The sequence below is a fragment of the Meles meles genome, chromosome 4 (genome assembly GCF_922984935.1).
Source record: "Meles meles chromosome 4, mMelMel3.1 paternal haplotype, whole genome shotgun sequence".
Classification (NCBI taxonomy): Eukaryota; Metazoa; Chordata; class Mammalia; order Carnivora; family Mustelidae; genus Meles; species Meles meles.
This window is the reverse complement of record NC_060069.1, coordinates 136542070-136561048: the sequence shown is the minus strand read 5'-3', so window position 1 is coordinate 136561048 and position 18979 is coordinate 136542070. Positions and strand designations below refer to the sequence as shown.

Genomic DNA, 18979 nt, shown 5'->3' with positions numbered 1-18979 from the left:
ATACTATATAATTCCTCATAGCTATATGTGTCACTATTAACTCCTTTGTTAAAGCAAATACAGTTTTTGGTCATACTCATTACAGACATAATGCACCCTACTGACTATTAGGAAGTCCAATCATCGAGACATAGTGCTAAGGTTAATAAAGCATATACTCTAAACAACTTTCTTTTTCAGTCCTATAGAGCTATTTGCATCAATGTCCCAATCTTCAGAACCTCAGCAAACATGTCTACCACCCAGTGGACTTCTATCACATCTACAGCAAGAACTGAAACTCAGTCTGAGGGCAAACCTCTCCCAAATTTACTCCTTCCGTTATTCCTTAGAGTTTTCTTTACATTTTTGTAGCCAATCATATGTTACTGGTGAATACTTCCCTGTATTAAACTTTCCCTATTCAAATTATTGTGCGGTTTCTGTATCCTAATTGGACCCTTATTAATAGAACTTCCTTAAAAGCAATTTTTATATTCTAATAATACGTTAATGATGTAATTCTGCATTTTTAAGGAAATAAGTCTCAAAAATAATTAGGAAGGGAAAAATTAACCATATATGCTAAGTTCTTGGCCTAGAACTGCCATTAGAAGAGCACTTCTTTTTTTAACAGAGCACTTATTAAAAGTATGGAAGGCACTAGAGATTTCAATACATAGGTATGATTGACTAAATCTTTGGCCATCAGTGACTGAACTCAATCTACAGCCTGTCTTCTGGTCACTGGACTGGGGAGTGGGCTGAAAATTCTAACCCTCTAATCACAGTGGTTGGTTTTCTGAGGTTGGTTTTAGAAGGAGTTAACTCATCAGCATACAAAACACAGTAAATTCCCAGGATTCTACAGGCTCTGTGACAGGAACCAGGGAAAAAAACTAAATATTTATTTTTTATTATATCATATCTAGCCACATGAAGCTACTGGTAGATAACAGATGGCACCAAATTCTTCTGTTTGTTTCCCCTTGTTCATGGACTTCCCTGCCTAGAATGATATTGTCAATCTACCTAGTAGTCTTCCTTTCATTTCAACCACTCCCTCCTCGATAAAGCCTTTCCTATTCTTCTTAGATCCTCTTCTTCGTCCTACCAATACATCTTATAAATACTTCACTTAACTTCGAATATCATATATGCATTTCTGACGTGTCCCACCGCCACCAAACTATAAGCTTTCTGTGTATTACTTACTTCTCAATCTGCTTCAAAGAAATAATAATTAAATGCACAGACATAATAATGAGATGAATGAGTATGTAAGCATAAATGTACAACAGGCAACTGAAAACCTGAAACAAGAGTTTATCTAACGGTATAACATTTAATTAATTTTGAATATACAAACTTAGTACTAATGAACATATAGAAATGAGAAAATACATGATCTCTCAAAGACAGCTTACAAAGGAAGAAGGCAGAAAATCAAAGACTAAACCTTAGAAAATCCCCCCAGTTAAGAAGTACAAACACACAGGATCATATCAGCAGCCAAATTTTACTGTACAACACAGCCCAAATGTGAACAATTTAAATACATGTACTGACAGTTCACAGAGCAAAAACTGACATACAGAAATCTTGCCCAATAGCTGGGCCTATATGCTACCTTTCTACCCACTAATTCTCAACATTTTTGTGTTTGTAATATGCATTCAAGTACGAAATATTTCTGGCAGCACACTTGAGAAGGTTTAAAACCTTCACCATAAGAAACTACAACTCCTAAGGCAGCTAGCAATAACTACAACACATTATTACTCCAAGATATAACACTATCTCAAAGTGTCTGCAAAAGCAGTTATCACAATGCATAGTAGTATCTCACCCTCTCGATTGTCCAGGTCCCAAGATATGTTCACAAGGCAAAGTACTCACTGGTTTTAATAAATAATATTTATCAGGCACTGACTTAAAAGTAAGCTGTAATTGTTACCTCTTATTCGCAGGAAGTATATTCCACTGTGTACTAAACCATACAACCTGTTTTTAAGTTCAACATTCTGCTTCAAAGACTCTGTAATAATTACATTTACAGGGCTTTAGCAAAAAATAAAAGGACAAAAATAAAGTGTGATCAAATATGGAGGTACATCTGTGAAGATTTTACTACAAAAAGGCTGACAACACCACTCTAAGACAATGGTTATCAACTGACGAACAGGGTCACAAAAAGTAATGTGGATGACAACAGCAGTAAAATCTACTTCCAAAGCTTAATGATAATATCTTACAAGAACGTCCTAATACACATATATTAATTTCCTTGGTTGAAGTTGCAAGTGCTTAAGTTAGCTGCTGTAAAACACTCCCATCTGTCAAGTTAACCTTGTTAACCTAAATTTAACTAATTTTCTAGCTTTGCTTACCTCTAAGTTATTAGTTCATTTTTGGTTTTAGTGCATAAGAGCCATACAATAGAACATAATAAATTTATGCCTAGTTATATTTATGCAAACTTTAGTAAAGTTTTAACTTTTTAAAGATTTAACAAAAAAAAAAAACTTTTAGAGTCCCAGAGATCTGTTTTCCTTCAAAAAGGCCCAAAGTCAAGAAAAAAATTTTGTCATCAGGTGAAGTATTAATGGGGACAAAGAAGAACTTTGGAATAAGACTTAAATACTAGGGTAAAACAAGAAAAAGAGTAGAGGGCGATAAAAGAGATTATCTTTATAAAGTAGTATATTGGGGGTCCGGGAGTATGCCTGGGTGGCTTAGTCCGTTAAGGGTCTTCCTTTGGCTCAGGTCATCTCAGGGTCTGGTGATCAAGTCCCGCATTGGACTCCCTGCTCAGCGGCAAGTCTGCTTCTTCCTCTTCTTCTTCCTCTGTGATCTCTCACTCTCTCTCATTCTCAATAAATAAAATTGTAAAAAACAAACAAACAAACAAACAAAAATAGGGTATGGACGTTAAAGGCAACTAATTACAAATGAGACTAAATTAAAATAAACCTCTGTTCATGAAAGGGATCCATAAACAGAGTAAAAAGACCTTCTGAAATGGGAAAAGATACAAAACACATTAAAAAAAGTATTTAGACTATAACAGACTCCTTCAAATTTAAAAAGAAAAAAAAAAAAAGTAAAACCAACCCAAAAGAAACAAATGTGAATTTCACAGGGGGAAAAAAAAAATCTCAATGGTCCATAAAAATGTAAATGAATAACTTATCAGCAATATAACAATTCTGGTGTATCCAGAAGTATAAGTGAACTACAACACAAAGGTTCATTTATTTCATATGAACCTTGACTCTTACATCTCAGAACACACAAAAAAGTAAACTCTACATAGATCAGACACCTAAATGTAAATGCTAATAAAATATTTTAGAAGAAAACACAGTAAAAAAATTTTATAAACTAAAGTTTAAGAAAATTAGGTCAAAGCACTACCTATGGAAAAAAAAATAGGACAATGAACATCAATGTTAAAATATTTAGACTTCAGAAAAACTGGTAAGAAAATAAAAAGACAAGCTACATACACATTAAGAAAAAATATATACATATAATGAAAGAACCTTTCAGAATATATAAATTCCTCCAACTCAACAGCAACATACAAATTATTTGTACATGATATAAAAATGGTCAGTAAGGAAAACATGGAGGCAGTCGGTTCCCAGTACTTCCCCACCACACCCCCGCCTGACTCCGGACCCTCCCACAGCCCCATTCTCTCTTCTCTACAGAGAGCCTCTTGAAATCCTAATGCAGCAGTAAGAGGAAGAACAAAGGTTCTGTAGGTCAGCCCCCTCCCTTTGTACATTAAACCCAGAGAGCTTTGAGCTCTACAGCAATTCCGGCAGTTCCCAGGGTAGAAGGTCCCTGATCACCACAAGCACAGTCTAGAATGCACAGAAGGCATTCACTCCCATTAGAAAACTATAAACCTTGAGGCTAGAGTTTGCCTGAGCCAACCTCCAACTTCAAGATGGCCAAGAGTAAGCCAATGGCAACACCAAATAAAATTAATATTCACAGTGACCTAGGACCATACTTCCTCACACAAGACCCATGCCCTGAGGGGGTTACCCTGGTTCCCACAGCCCCAGAAATCTAGGCTTCCTACCAACAGTTGAACTCAGCCATCTCCTACATTGTCTTCATCTATCCAGCCAGAGCTGCAACAGGCTCCGGTGCAAGGGTGCCCTTCTCCTAAAGTCACCAGCAAGAATGGAAACACATACCATCTGTCTTCTGTTAGTTGCAGTCTTATCACTGAACTGAGGTCCTGGTTCCACTGGGGAAGAAACCCAGAAGTCAGTTCTGAGAATCCATATGGTGTGACCAAAATAGGCACAAAGAGTATCCACTGACCCCACCAGGAGGCCTGTGCAGAGAGCTGCTCCTTCTAAAAATTGAGCATTTTAAACCTGAGACACTCGACTGCTACTAGTTTCCTTTAAATCTTCCTTAGCCCTGCTCTCCCCACAGTGTAAGGCCTCCTGCAAAGACTTCAAGGACATTCTTGATGAGAAACCCAGACCAGCTCAGAGGCCTCAGTGGAGGATACAGCAAACGCCACACCCCAGCTCAAAGTTGTTTCTGTAGCTCTACCCCAAAGAAAGCAGATATTTGATTTTGCATGTATTTTGGCATGAACCGTAACATATACAGCTGTGTATATTGGAGTGTACCACTGGTTCTCACATTAGTGTTACCACAGTAATGGACCTTCGCAGCTAATGCTTCTTCATTCCTGGTGCCTCTCTCCACACTGCTCCCCCACACCCAGCTTCACTGAGAACTGAGCTCTCAGCTCTCAGCCAATCCTGCCCTCAGGCCAAGTACCATCACCTCCAACTCACCCACTTCCAGGCTGAACAGCACCAACAAACACCCAGCAAGCAGGAGCTGTTTTCCTTTTCCAGCTCAAAACGGGCTCTTCTTTCTTGTTCTCTCATGGACCAAAAACAGTAAGAAAAGTCTTTCTGACCCAAAGGCTTACCTCTCCACAGTTTAGCCCACCCATCAGTGGTCCTCCAAGTTCTTTCTAAATTTCAAAACCAACTACAATGTTAAAATATTTTACACCCTGTAGAACAAAAAATACATCATAAAGATTTCTCTTGTGTGTGTTATCAATTATCAAAGACATTAATTCAAGGTTAGCTTGAGGCATGAAGAAAAGGATTTTCTATTTTTCTTAAAAAGATTTATTTGAAAGAGAGCGAGTGAGCACAAAGAAGGTAGCGGAGGGAGAGAGAGGGGGGAAGAAGACTCCCTGACTGAAAGGTAGCCTGACAGGGTGGTTGATCCTGAGATCATGACCTGAGGCAAAACCAAGAGTCAGACGCTTAGCCAACTGAGCCACCCAGGCGCCCCTGAAAAGGGGTGTCATTCTTCAGCAGTGAGCTTTTTTAACAGCTGTTTTAAAAAATAATAAAATGAAGGACAGTCTGTGGAGTTTCATTTTGTTTTATGAGCCTATCAGTACTTGCTCCTAAAATGTTACCTCTAGCAACATCTTTAGCTTTTTTTATTTTTTTAAAGACTTTATTTATTTATTTGACACAGAGAGAGAGATCACAAGCAGGCAGAGAGTCAGGCAGAGAGAGAGGGGGAAGCAGGCTCCCCGCTGAGCAGAGAGCCCGATGTGGAGCTCGATCCCAGGACCCTGAGATCATGACCTGAGCCGAAGGCAGCGGCTTAATCCACTGAGCCACCCAGGCGTCCCAATATCTTTAGCTTTTTTAGCTATTTTCAGGTATGGAATAATTAACTAGCTACTATTATTGCTGATCCTGTAAGAATGTAAAACTGGTAAAACAGTTGACCTTCGAACAGTACAGGTTTGAACTGTGCAAGTCCATTTATATGTGAATTTTTTTATTAAATATACTACAGCACTGCAAATGTATTTCCTCCTCCTTTTGATTTTAATAACATTTTTCTTTTTTTTAATATTTGCCTTATTAATTTGAGGGAGAGAGACACAGACATAGCTACAGAGAGCATGAGTTGGGAGGAAAGGGAGAAGAGGACTCACCACTGAGCAGGGAGCCCAAGGCAAGGCTTGATCCCACGACCCTGGAGCATAACCTGAGCCAAAGGCAGACACTTAACTGACAGCCACCCAGACATCCTGACATTTTCTTTTCTCTAGCTTACTTTATTCTAAGCATACAGTATATAGTGGTGCCTAGGTGCGTCAGCGGTTAAGCATCTGCCTTCAGCTCAGGTCATGATTTCATGGTCTTGGGACTGAGTCCTGCATCAGTCTCCCTGCTCAGCAGGGAGTCTGCTTCTCCCTCTCATTCCCCCTCTGTTCTCTCTCTCCCTCTCAAGTAAATAAATAAAATCTTCAAAAAAAAAAAAAGAATACAGTATGTAATACATATAAAATACAAAACACGTATTAACTGACTATATCAGTAAGGCTTCCAGTCATTGTAGGCCATTAGTAGCTAAAGAGTGGGAGAGTCAAAAGGTATACACAGATTTTTGACTACATGGCAGGTGGGAGGGGGGGATTGGGGGGGGGCCTAGTGCCCCACCCCCCATATTGTTCAAGGATCAATTGTATATGAGAAGCAATATTTAAAAATCCTCCAAAAATGGCCAAGAAGCACATGAAAAATGTTTAAAACCACAAGCCATAAAGAAATATAAATTAATACCACAATGAGGTACCATTACATACATACTAAATTGGCTAAAACATAAAAGTTAACTATATCAAGTGCTGACAGAGAAGCAGACCAACTTTAACTCTCATACATTGCTGATGATAATGTACAACAGTAAAACCACTTAGAATAACCATGTAGCAATCTTTTATAACAAATTTACTCCTCTGTATTTGAACAAGAGAAACATGTAACAAATCACTTATAAGGGCCAAGAATTGGAAACAACCCAAAAGCCCACCAATAGAAATATGTTTACATGGTTTGTAATATTCATATAATGAATTATCATTCAGCACTAAAAAGGAACTACTAACATATGAATAATGTGGCTCAATCTCAAAAGCATTTTGCTGAGAAAAAAATGCCAAATGCAAAAAAAAAAAAAAGGAATTTTAAGATTCCATTTATGTGAAGAACTAAGACAACCAACACTCGCCTGTAGTAACAGAAATCAGATCAATGCTCACCTGGAATAGGAGTGTGGAGATACTAAATAGAAAGGGTTGCACAAGTGTATCTTTTGGGGTTGCCAAAATTTGTCTAATTATATACTTTAAATGGGTATCTGGGGCACCTGGGTGGCTCAGTCATTAAGCCTCTACCCTTGGCTTAGGTCAGGATCTCAGAGTTCTGGAATCAAGCCCCATGCTGGGCTCCCTGCTAAGCGGGGAGCCTGTTTCTTCCTCTCCTCCCCAAACATGCTCTGTGGCTACTTTTGTCTCTCTCTCTCTCTCAAATAAATAAATAAAATCTTGAAAAAAAGGTGGGGGCAGTTTTTTGTTGGTTTTTTTTTTTTTTTTGTAAACTATACCACAGTGACATTAACTTGGAAAGGTCAAGATAGCAACTAGTGGGATGTGGAAGGACAGGTTGAGTGAGGCACAAAGGAAATGGCTAGAATAAAAAGATGTTCTGTTTTATGTCTAGGGTGATACAGGTAATAAGTTATTATATTTATTTAAGGTATACATAAGCTTTCATATGCTTTGGCACACACACACACACCTTTCAGAAATGATTAATACACACATACAAACACACACACACACACTCCAAAAAGAAGAGAAAGAGGAAGACTACAACCCTAGTATGTACAATTGTTTTCCAACTCCTTAATGTCTCAGTCAATTAACAGAAAGACTAAATCTGCCCTACTGAGTTTGGGGGTGGGGGGCAAGTGTCCCACCTATGCACCTGAAGCTTTGGATTTCCATCCAGATGTTGCCCTGAAAGCCAAGGCAGAAGGCATTTCCCTTACAAAAGGAAAGCATCAGTGAACTGACAGGGAGAAACACCTGAAATAGAAGAAAGTCTGTATGTTCGGAGACTGCTCCACTGTTAAACTGGGCGTACTGTGATAATTCATCCCCTGGAGGTGCCCCGCAGCCAATTTCCACAAGTGCTGAAGCATTCTCATCACTAAGAACATTAATTAATTTCAACTAGTGGTCCTCAAACTTTAAGTACAGAAGAATCATTTGGGATTCACATTAAGAATGCCCTAGTCCAACTCTTGGGCTTGAAACAGTAAGTCCAGGGTGAGGCACAGAATTCTACAGTTTTAGCAAGCTCCACAGGAAATGAATAGTCTACAAACCACATTGTAAGAAACTCTGATCTAAACCTATACCAAAAGGCTAAAAAGACAAGGAAAACATTGCTGAACACTTTTAAATATTAAGACCAGGTAATTTTTAAAAGCACAGACTGTGCTAAACAGTTAACTGAAGGAAGAAAAGGAGAAAACTTTCAAAAACTACCCGTCATGTGTATAAAATAAGATATCCCGACAAGGAGAACATTCTTGAAAATTAGACAAGTTTGCCAAAATAAACACAAGTGGTCATTTTATAAGTTCAACTTCCACTTCATCTACTTGGCCACATTGCATATTGACATTCCAAAATGGCTTTTACAAGCCAAATTTGGTCTTTCATATATTATATACATTAATGATTATTGTAAGCTATGAAACCACACTCACCATGTCTGATTCTATAGGAGGTAGAATGACAGAAAAGTAACTGACAAACCATCTCCCCACCTACTCCAGGCGCCTGGAGTGTAACTCATGAGTCATGAGGAAAACGTACATGCAAAAATTAAAATTTTACAATATTCTTCAGTTCTTTAGAAACAGAACCCTTTTTTTTAACATGTAAGCTCATACAACTAACACATGTAAATACTTTCAAAAAACCCATTAGGTACCAAAGTAGGGAACTGTCCTTTAAAATCAGTAATAAGATAATATCCATTATCATCACTTCTAATCAACTTTTATTAGGGATCTTACCTAGTACAATAAGAAAATAATAAAATTACAGACATAAAAATTAGAAATAAATAAAACTGTCATAATTTATTCATGATATAATCTTTTACACAGAAATCCAAAATCACCTCTGAAAAAGTATTAAAATAGAAAAGTTCAGCAAGATGGCTAGATACAAGGTCAACATACAAAAGCCAGTTGCATGTGTACACACATGTAACAAAAACAAATATTTTAAAGCACCATACAATTATTATCAAAATTACCACCTAAAATAAATGATATACAAAAATTCTACAGTTAAGATTATAAAATGAAGAGATATTAAAGAAGACACAAATAAAAGAAGTATACTCTGTTCATGGATAGAAAGACTCAATACCATAAATATGTTAATGATCTCAAACTGGTCTACACAATCACTTGAGTTAATAAAAACTCAAACAAGGGTTTTTCAGAGGACTTGGTAAGATTATTCTCAGATTGGTAAGATTATTCTATTCATTTCTAAGGAAAATAAAGTGTAATGACACTTTGGAAGAAGAAAAGCAAACCTACTTTTCCAGTACTAGAGATAATTATGAAACTATAGCAATGAAGACAGGACAGTATTCACAAATGAAGGATGAAACAAAAGACAACTCAAGGAAAAAAAAAAAAAGCACCATGTAAAGCTTTTGTATATGATAAAAATGGCTTGTCAGTTCAGTAGGGGAGAGCATTAACTTTTCAAAGAGGTAAAATTAATAACAACAAAACAAAAAATCATATATAATGAAAATTAAATTGGATCCCCACCTCATACCTGTTATAAAAAGCAAATGAAGATGGAATAAAGTTTAAATGTTCCAAACATAACTTTAAAACTCTCAGAAGAGATACATGAATATCTTTTAGCTATCAAGGTAGAAAAAGTTTTGAAAGTCAAAACAATGAAAATTTAAAATACATAAGAATTCACAGAGCTGCAATAAAAAGTAAATTAAAGGGAAGATAAACATAGGATTCAAGATGATTACAACTGCAAATCAAAATAGAGGGATGGAAATGAAAATGAGACCATTTGGTTAGATATAGGTTACTTTCAAAGTTACAGCTTTTGTTTTAAGTAGGATTCATGTGTTTGTTATTAAAAAGTAAAATTCATGAGTATTATTAAAAGTTAATAAGTAAAATGAGACCATTTGGTTAGATATAGGTTACTTTCAAAGTTACAGCTTTTGTTTTAAGTAGGATTCATGTGTTTGTTATTAAAAAGTAAAATTCATGAGTATTATTAAAAGTTAATAAGTAATTTCATAAATAAATGAAAAATTTGCATAGACAACTAATCATAAATCAATATTTATGATTAATTCAACTCTGCTTATTTCACAACTAAAATGCAGATTATTAAAACAAGCCCTCAAAATAGTACATGACCGGGCACCTAGGAGGCTCAGTGGGTTAAGCCTCTGCCTTAGGCTCAGGTCATGGTCTTAGGGTCCTGGGATCTAGCCCACCATCAGGCTCTCTGCTCAGCAGGAAGCCTGCTTCTCCCCCTCTCTGCCTCCTCTCGGCCTACTTGTGATCTCTCTCTGTCAAATAAATAAATAAAATCTTAAAAAAAAAAAAAAATCCTAGGCAGAACTGTTAAGAACATACATACACAGTTTCTGGGTTCTAAAACAAAAGAGGAAATCTTACAAGCTTACACAAAGAGTTAACTTATCTACAAAAAAGAAGTAGAATAACATCAAACAGTGTTAAATCTGCCAGAAAAACATACAGTTAAAATTAAATACCTAATTAAAAAAAATAATAATTGGCTACTAACGTGTTTATAACACAAGCAATATTTTTGATGTAAGGTGCATCTTAAGAAATTTAAAATGCCATCATTTAGAATACAATTCCACATTAACCCAATAAAATCAGGAATGTTGTAAATAAAAATACGCTAGAAAGTCTTTCTTACTGGGGACAGATGGAAAGAAAACTATTCCTTCTGACACAATCAGAAAAATGTTTAGATATATATTTGTTTATAAATAAGAGTAGAAAGGAGAAAGATTTGTTACTCATAGAAGATACAAAGAAGCAAGGGTGGAGGAGGTGATACATGAAAACTTCATCAATCCATCAAAACTGAGTGGGCAAAAAGAAAACTAATAAATGGAAACCCGGATGACAAAAGAATATTTTTATCAGTTACCATCATGTACATAAATGATGAAATTCTACTAAAAGACTAACAAAAGCATGCAAGTTTAGATTAGATCCATTAGAAATAAGAAGAATTTGATGAGATGTTAAAATTTCATCAACATCTCTCAGAATTTGACACAAGAAAAAAAAACATGAAATATTCAAATCACACTGTGTTTATTTAATATATAAATACAGAACTCTAACTTTCAAATACACATCCTTTTTGTATGCTCATTAAAACCTTACAGTCATAAGAAAATCTTAACTTCTAAAACTGTCAGAAATCATGTTTTCTAAACAGTACATTGAAACTATAAATCAAGAATTTAAAAAATGCAACATCTTAGGAAGTATACCAGAAAAGAAAAAATCTTTTAAACATTTAAAGAAAAATGAGATGAAATCAGATGAAAACCCACAGCCCAAAATGCTTGTTATTAATATACAACTGGAAACTCACTAAATGTTGAATTCACATATAAAAAGAGCAACAATAACTACCCCCCAAAAAAGCAGAAAGGTAGAAATACTAACTACAAAAGTAAAAATTAATAAATTCGAAGATACACAGAAATTATAAAGGAAACAAAGAATTGGATTAGGGAAATACCGGTAAAATAGATCAACAACCTGGCAAACATTACCGAGAAAACAAAACAAAACAATCAGGAATAATAACAGAATCTATCTACATAGATTTAAGAGAAAACATCAGATAGATAGATACAGATATACAGATATATATACACACTTATATACATATACATCTAAATGAAATCCAATCTAAATCTATAAGCATTTTTAAAATTGACTCTGGAAGAGGCAGAAAACCTAAAAGGTTAATTGTCAAAATGTGGAAAGCTTGTCTAAAACTTGCTCTAGATACATGGTCAGCCTACTATAGTCATATTCACCAAATCTTCGCAGTAGTTAAGTACTGAAGTTAGATGATAAAACGTGTCTAAATACCACCAATTTTGAATAATTTAACCTAATCCTGCACTGTTTCCAAAAACAAAGGAAACCCTAAAAAGCTTTCTAATGATTCTATGAGCTAACCTTACCTTGATAGCCCATATGTACAAAAGCAAACTCCATACCCAATCTCATTTAAGAATACAGACACTAAATTCCAGATTAAAATTTAGTATACTGATTTTGGAGGCATCATGACTACATGAGATTTTACCAGAAAGCAATATAGCATAGTGTAATGGTTAAGAGCCCGTGAGTCTCATAACCCTGAGTTTAAATTCCACCCCCAACACATACCATCAATGAAATGTTCCTTTAGTTCTTCTCTAATACCATTTCCTCAACCACAACATGTAGGGGAAAGGGGGGGAAAAAAACAATGTTCACCTAATAATAATGTGTTTGGGAAGATTAAATGAATAAAAAGTTTCAAAGAATCTAAGCACAATTCCTTAACATAGGTATATATAACATATTCTATATATTACCTATAACAATTTTGTGTCTATTTTTTTTTAAGATTTTATTTATTTATTTGACAGACAGAGATCATAGGTAGGCAGAGAGGCAGCCAGAGAGAGAGGAGGGGAAGCAGGCTCCCTGCTGATCAGAGAGCCTGATGCGGGGCTCGATCCCAGGACCCTGGGACCATGACCTGGGCCGAAAGCAGAGGCTTTAACCCACTGAGCCACCCAGGTGCCCCTTTGTGTCTATTTTTGACACACAAATTATCACACTGGTCACTGAAAAAAGGAAAAAGAAAAAGGCATTTGATAACAAATTAACATCTAAATCTGATTTCAAAACATTAAGATTATAAGGAAATTTCCACATCAAAATGAAGGAATACATAACAGAAACTAACACTAATCCTAGCAGTATTCTGTAATCTTAGCAAAAGCAATAAAAAAAAATGAAAAAAAGAGGTATGACTATTAACAAGGAATAAGTCAGAGTGATAACTACTCGTAAATGGCATGAACTATATATATAGAATTTTAAAGAAAATCAACAGAATATTTATTAAAACTGATGAGGCTTCATTAAGGCAGCTGGATACAATGTTAGCATACAAACCAAAATTAGGTGAGCAAGAGAAGGAACAAGGGAATGAGCAGCTGGATCCCTGTCCCTTGCCCAGACCAAGTCTTACGCTAATAACAACATAATCACTATTTAGTACCAAAGAATATCCCTTTTAAGTAATGTTCACAGTGATTTACATAACTTTCACTGTCCTTTGAAATGCTATACTGTATTTTTACAACTTTAAATGATACCTAAATTAGAAAATACTACATAATTTAACTAAAAAATCTACCTTGGATCCAGCTTGTATTGTTTTCCAAGTTTTGCTTTAACTCTTAAACTGGCTGATCTGTGACATCCTTGCCACTTGACGCCCCCCCCCCCACCATAATTAAGTGAAAGTTGACCACTGATTGATAAAATTCCTTCTCCTCATCCTCTAGTATTTCTTTTTTGTCCTCCGTTCAGAAATGAATGCATGGTTAGCTCCACTAAACACTCAGATCTAAAAGAATTGCTCACGCCTAATCATACTAACTTTAAGGCTTTAAGGGAAGATTCAGAGGCAATTAATGACTTGTCCAAGGTCATAGGAAGGTGATTTAGACCCAATCCACACCCTACAGTCTTTTCACTACACAGTCTATATTCCAACAGTAGTCCAAAGTTTCTCAATAATTTAATCTTGAGATTCAGTTTGGAAACTGAAACAATTACTGCACTTACATTCCTTTTAGAAAACATTCACTCATTATTTCACTCACCAAATATTTCCTGAAACCTACTATGTGCAAGAAACCATTCTTTTTTTTTTTTTTTGAAACCATTCTTTAAAAAGAAAGAAACCATTCCAAGCTCGAGTGTGAAACAAAATAAGCAAAATAGCTCCCTTTATGAATCTTATATTTTATTCAAATCAAAAGGATGCATTTAATGCACACAGTACCCAACTCACTTCCCTCTATAAATCAGTTTGGTCCGTGGGAGGAAGCCTTCTATCACTGCCCTAAGGAATCCTCATTTGGGACCTGAAGCTATATATGTATCAAAGTTTTGAGATCTAAGGATGGTACACTTAGGTAAAATATCAAGCACAAATGTTGAAGATACCTGTTCAAGACCAAAATTATGAATAGGATTTAACCAACTCTACCTAATCTATATCACTTAAACCTCAGAAGAACAGCTTTCTGCAGTTTTACTACATCTTTTAACTTCCTACCATGGCCAAACTCCAGCAATCAAGAGAAGAACACATCAGAGGAAAAGACAGCCAGCCTCTTGCCTTATACTGTGACAAGCTATTTTGCAGGTGAACAAAAGACTTAGGAAAGCTTTGTGTTGTGCTACTTTAAAAAAAAAAAAAAAAATACACATATATATATAAAACTAATCATCCTTCTGGAAGAAACAAAATTCTTGAAAATAATAAAAACTGTTCCAACCACCAGAATAGAACTACATACATAAAACGTATATGCATGTGCATTCACATACGTAATTTAAGGAGAGCAGAAAATAGGCTAAAATTTTGGTTATGCAAATATGCACCACACACTTTTTGTTTCCTGATAATTCATAAAGTTTCTAAGGGAAAACAAAGAGTTTCACTTTTGTTTCTTCTAAAGTATGAAGTAAACTAGTAACACTTCCTAGTTACTAGGTTGTAGTCCCCTACTTAGTTACTAATTTGGTGAATTTAAATCTATCAATTTATTTGTAGTGGATGGTTTAAAGTATGTATACCCATTAAATATTTTTAAATAGTTCGAATATGAGTAACAAAGTCATAGTATATTAATGCAAAAAGCAAACACACACATTGTTTCTTTTCAAAAAACCCATAAATACCATTATGGAAGTATAAAAATAAATGCATAATATTGCCTAAAAAATTTCCCAATATCTCTAAAATGATCTGACACACACACTAACAATAGCATCATAATGGTATTACTCTGGATTAACAACTATTCCCCTTGTGTAAGGAGGGGGCTCATAAAACTAGGAAACTGGATTTGATGGCCAAGATCATTTCAGTAAGTTGATTCTAGACCCTACAATTTTATGCATAAACCTGTGAACCAGGCAGATCCGCATTATCTGATTCAATGCTAAAGAAGTACTTTGGTCAAAATCAACTTAAAAAAAAACCAAGGACAACATACAAACTTCTTGCCATTGTTCAAACTTAAAAGATGTGAAAAACAGGAGCCACATTTCTCACTTCCAATCAGGCTTTAATAGTCAACACTCAAGAGAACTATAAACAAAAATGATACCAAACCTATTAAGTACTGCTTAGCATACATATGAGCACGAGATCCTGCTCCAAGTATTATTAACTTTATCACATGCTTAACATCAAAAACTCAAGTTTAAGGTATTCAAAACAGAATAGGAAGATTAGGAGATAAACTGTTCTAAACGCCCACTATTAAATCGAGACTTACTGCACTGTAAATAAATTGCAGTCTGCAACAATCTTCGGAATTTACCAGTAACAGTTAACTAACTTTTACAAGAGTTCCAAAGACAACTTTCCCAAAGTGCCTAAAATAACAATACACTATCCTTACAAAATTCTTGAGCATCTTCAATTACCTCAAGCACTATCAGAATTCTAAAAATAATCTCAAAGCACAAACTTAGCGGACAGTGAGTGTATATAGATAGTCCACTTTAGGACAGCGGGCCTTATACTGAAATCAAGTACAGGTAGAAGGATACAAACTACGCCAGAACTACAACAGGGTGGGGCATTCATTACTCAGCCAGATAAGCCAAACACAGCTTTGATAGCTGCTCACAATAAACCCTAGTTACCCCCCCCCAAATTCCAACGCGACTAAAACAATGTTTTCCTTTTGCCCAAAATGCTTTTCACAAAACGACCAAAAAAAAAAAAAAAAAAAAAAAAAGAGCCAACAGCTCTTCAGGATATGGTGCAAGCCATGATAGTGCACTTGAGATTCTGAAAACAAAATCTCAAATAAAAGAAACATCTCTCACCATGCAATTAAAAAGACCTGAAGCTTCACATAGATTTTACTTATTATTATTATTATTATTATTATTATTATTTTACTTAACTGAGTGACCATTTGAATACGTGACTGAGGCAAGAGTAAAGGGTGAAGAATGTGAATAAGGTCAAACTTAGGGGACAAAAGATTCCTGGAATAAACATGGCCAGAAAGGTTTTCTTTCTTAGGATCAGTTTCTATACTCAGAGAGAAGGAAAAGGAAACCGAAAAAGGGAAAAGAAGAAACCAAATTCTCTACTTCTACATAAAGTCCACCTGGTAAATGAACCTGCCCCACCAGGCAGGATTCTCATGGAGACCCCTCTTGCAAAACAGCAGGCCTGCCATGCTTCCACCTTCGAAACACAAACTGTGTGCAGAAAGGATGACAACCGGTATTCTTAAAAAAAAAAAAAAAAAAAAAAAAAGGAGTGGGGTGGGGGGAGGAAGTGAATAAAGTTTAATTCCGAAGCCCTACAGAGGAGTGTAGGAATGCGAGGGTCGCTCCCAATGCAGAGCCCGCACCTTCTGCTACAGGTAAACAATCGACAAGAAGGAAGTGGGCTGAAACCCACTAACTAGACCCCACTCCCCACACGCAGCCTCGCACTGGGCGCGACGCCCCCAAGGCGGCGCGCAGGGGCGGCGGACGTTGGGGGAGCAAGCCGGGGCAGCCGAGGCCCGAGCGCCGGAGGGGGAAAGGCCGGGGAGCACCGGGACGAGGAGGGTCAGAACAGCACGTCGGAAGGAGGAGCGGGGCCCGGCCGCGCCGGCTCCCGGGCTCGCCTCACCTTCTGCGCCGCGCTCTGCTGCAGCACGTTCTGCTCCACGGTCATGGCCCCCGCGGCGCCGGCGGCGACACAGGCGGCGGTGTGCGTCTCCTCGCGCCTCCGCCGGCCCTGGCAGCCGCGCTCCGCCAAGCTCCAGGGAGCGGCGCGGACCGCCGGGGAGGACAGCGCCCCCGCCAGCCAGGCGCGAAGGCGATGGCGGCCGGCGTGCACGGGCACCGCTGGCTGGCGGCGAGGCGCGGACAGCGAGGGCCACGGCGGCGGCCCCACGACTTCACGCGGCCCGCCTCAGAGCGGCTTCTCCGCCGCGGCCGGGGCCATGAGCGGACGGCGGACGCTGGGGCGCGAGAGGGCGCGAGCAAGCCGGGCCGCGTCACGCGCGCGCGCTCCTTCGCTGGCGGCTCGCGGGCCACTGCGGGGAAGGGAGAGGGAACGGAGGGAGCGGCAACGGAGGGAGCGGCGGGCCGGAATGGCGCTGTTCTCCTCCCTCCCCGACTCCTCCTACCGTCCCCTCCCCCAACCGCCGTCACCTCCCCCGCCCCGCAGCTCCTCCCCCGCTGAGCCCCGCCCGCCAGCTGCCCTAACCCTATATTGTGACCCGCGGGGCGGTGGGGCGGGACGGGGCGGGGCCGGGCCGCCTTGGAGCCCCGCCCCCAAACCCCGGCCCCGCCCCGCCCTGCGCGGGCCCTGTGTTCCCGGGGTGGGGCGAGGGCGCGCCCCGCGAGCCTTGCCTAGGAGCCGCCCCTGCGGCAGGTTGCGCTTAGCCCGCCCTTGGTTCTAGGAAACTCCAAGCTGAGGCCGAAGGGCAGCGTTCTCTCTGTGCCCAGGACTGTCGCATCGCCAGCTTTCCGAAGTCCTCCAAGACATAACCTTTCCCCTTGAGCCTGGTAACGTCCCAAAACCGTGCTGGGTCCCGAACCCCGGCTCCTTTCTATGTCTCGGGTCCTCTCCCCTCGCCTTTCTAGGAATCTCGCAAGCAGGTAACTTGCTCGAAGGGAGAAGTCAAGTATGATTTAAGCAAAGGGGTGTCAGAAGTCCTTATGCCGGAATGTACTTTTCTCCTTAACTAATCATTACATAAATGAATATTGACATTCTCCGTCTCCTTCATTCATGCAAACGTGCCTGTCGCTGCGAGGCTCTGGAGAAATAAGGTGTATTTCCCAAAGATTTGATAAAAATGAAATATGGTGAATACAACAGACAACGTAACCAAAGTATCACTGCCCAGATGGTACGTAATTCTAATGTACCAGTTGCCAAATAATTAGCCATTAACCTTCCGGCATGGAATACTTGACCGTATATGGAATTGTAAGAAAAACTTAACATCGAGAAAGCGATCCCTACCCTCAAAAAAATCTTGAGCTTCACCAGCTAATCTGGGCACAGGAGGTGTGGCAAAGAGGGGGCAGAATAATTAATACATATTGTCACAAATGCAATACACACATTTGCAAATCAGGTATAATTTTGAATCTGATGGCAAGAAAAGCAAACTTCATAAGTGATCACTGAAATATTAACTGGTTTTATATAATAATCATGGATCATAGTGACTCTTATGGCTTTGTAACAAATCTGTGCACTTTACAACAGTCTTTGCACCTCAGATATATTCAACCACCTTTTGAGATCTTTTCCCTTGAGTCTTGGTATGTATTTGCTCATTTGATTTTGACTTATTACAAAGTTTATTTTATTGGTATCCTACATTCTACCAGAGGAATTTGAAAAGTTGTGAAGTGACTGGAACTACAGAATTTTAGGAATAATGCTACAGTCCTGATAAAAGGCACAACACCCAAAGAAGGCTACTTGCCAAAGAAAGCAAACTAGAGCTTGTTTTACCTCATTTATTGACCAAATTTCTTTCCAACATAACATCTTCATGTTTCTCTGTATTGTGGATAAAAATAAAAAAAGAACTCTATCCAGTTCATGACATTTGAATATAAGAAAGTTAAATATAACCTAAGAATCCAATACTGTGATTTAAAGATATTTCCATACACTAAGGTTTAGTTTCAAGAATTTGGCAATCAGTGTTCCTCTGAT

The 18979-nt window shown here is 38.1% G+C and overlaps 1 protein-coding gene across 2 annotated transcripts in view; it reads right to left on the bottom strand.

The window, feature by feature from the left end:
* The window catches only part of USP25 (ubiquitin specific peptidase 25), a 135122-nt gene extending 117775 nt beyond the window's left edge, over positions 1-17347 (bottom strand). Inside the window, exon 1 of one of the 2 annotated variants that reach the window (XM_046002388.1) lies at positions 16925-17347. In XM_046002388.1, coding sequence (XP_045858344.1) covers positions 16925-16969 — 45 coding nt within the window. In that variant the 5' untranslated portion in view covers positions 16970-17347. The remainder of the gene's footprint in view (positions 1-16924) is intronic. The other variant, XM_046002389.1, reaches the window with a different exon arrangement.
* Between the last annotated feature and the right edge of the window lie 1632 nt (positions 17348-18979).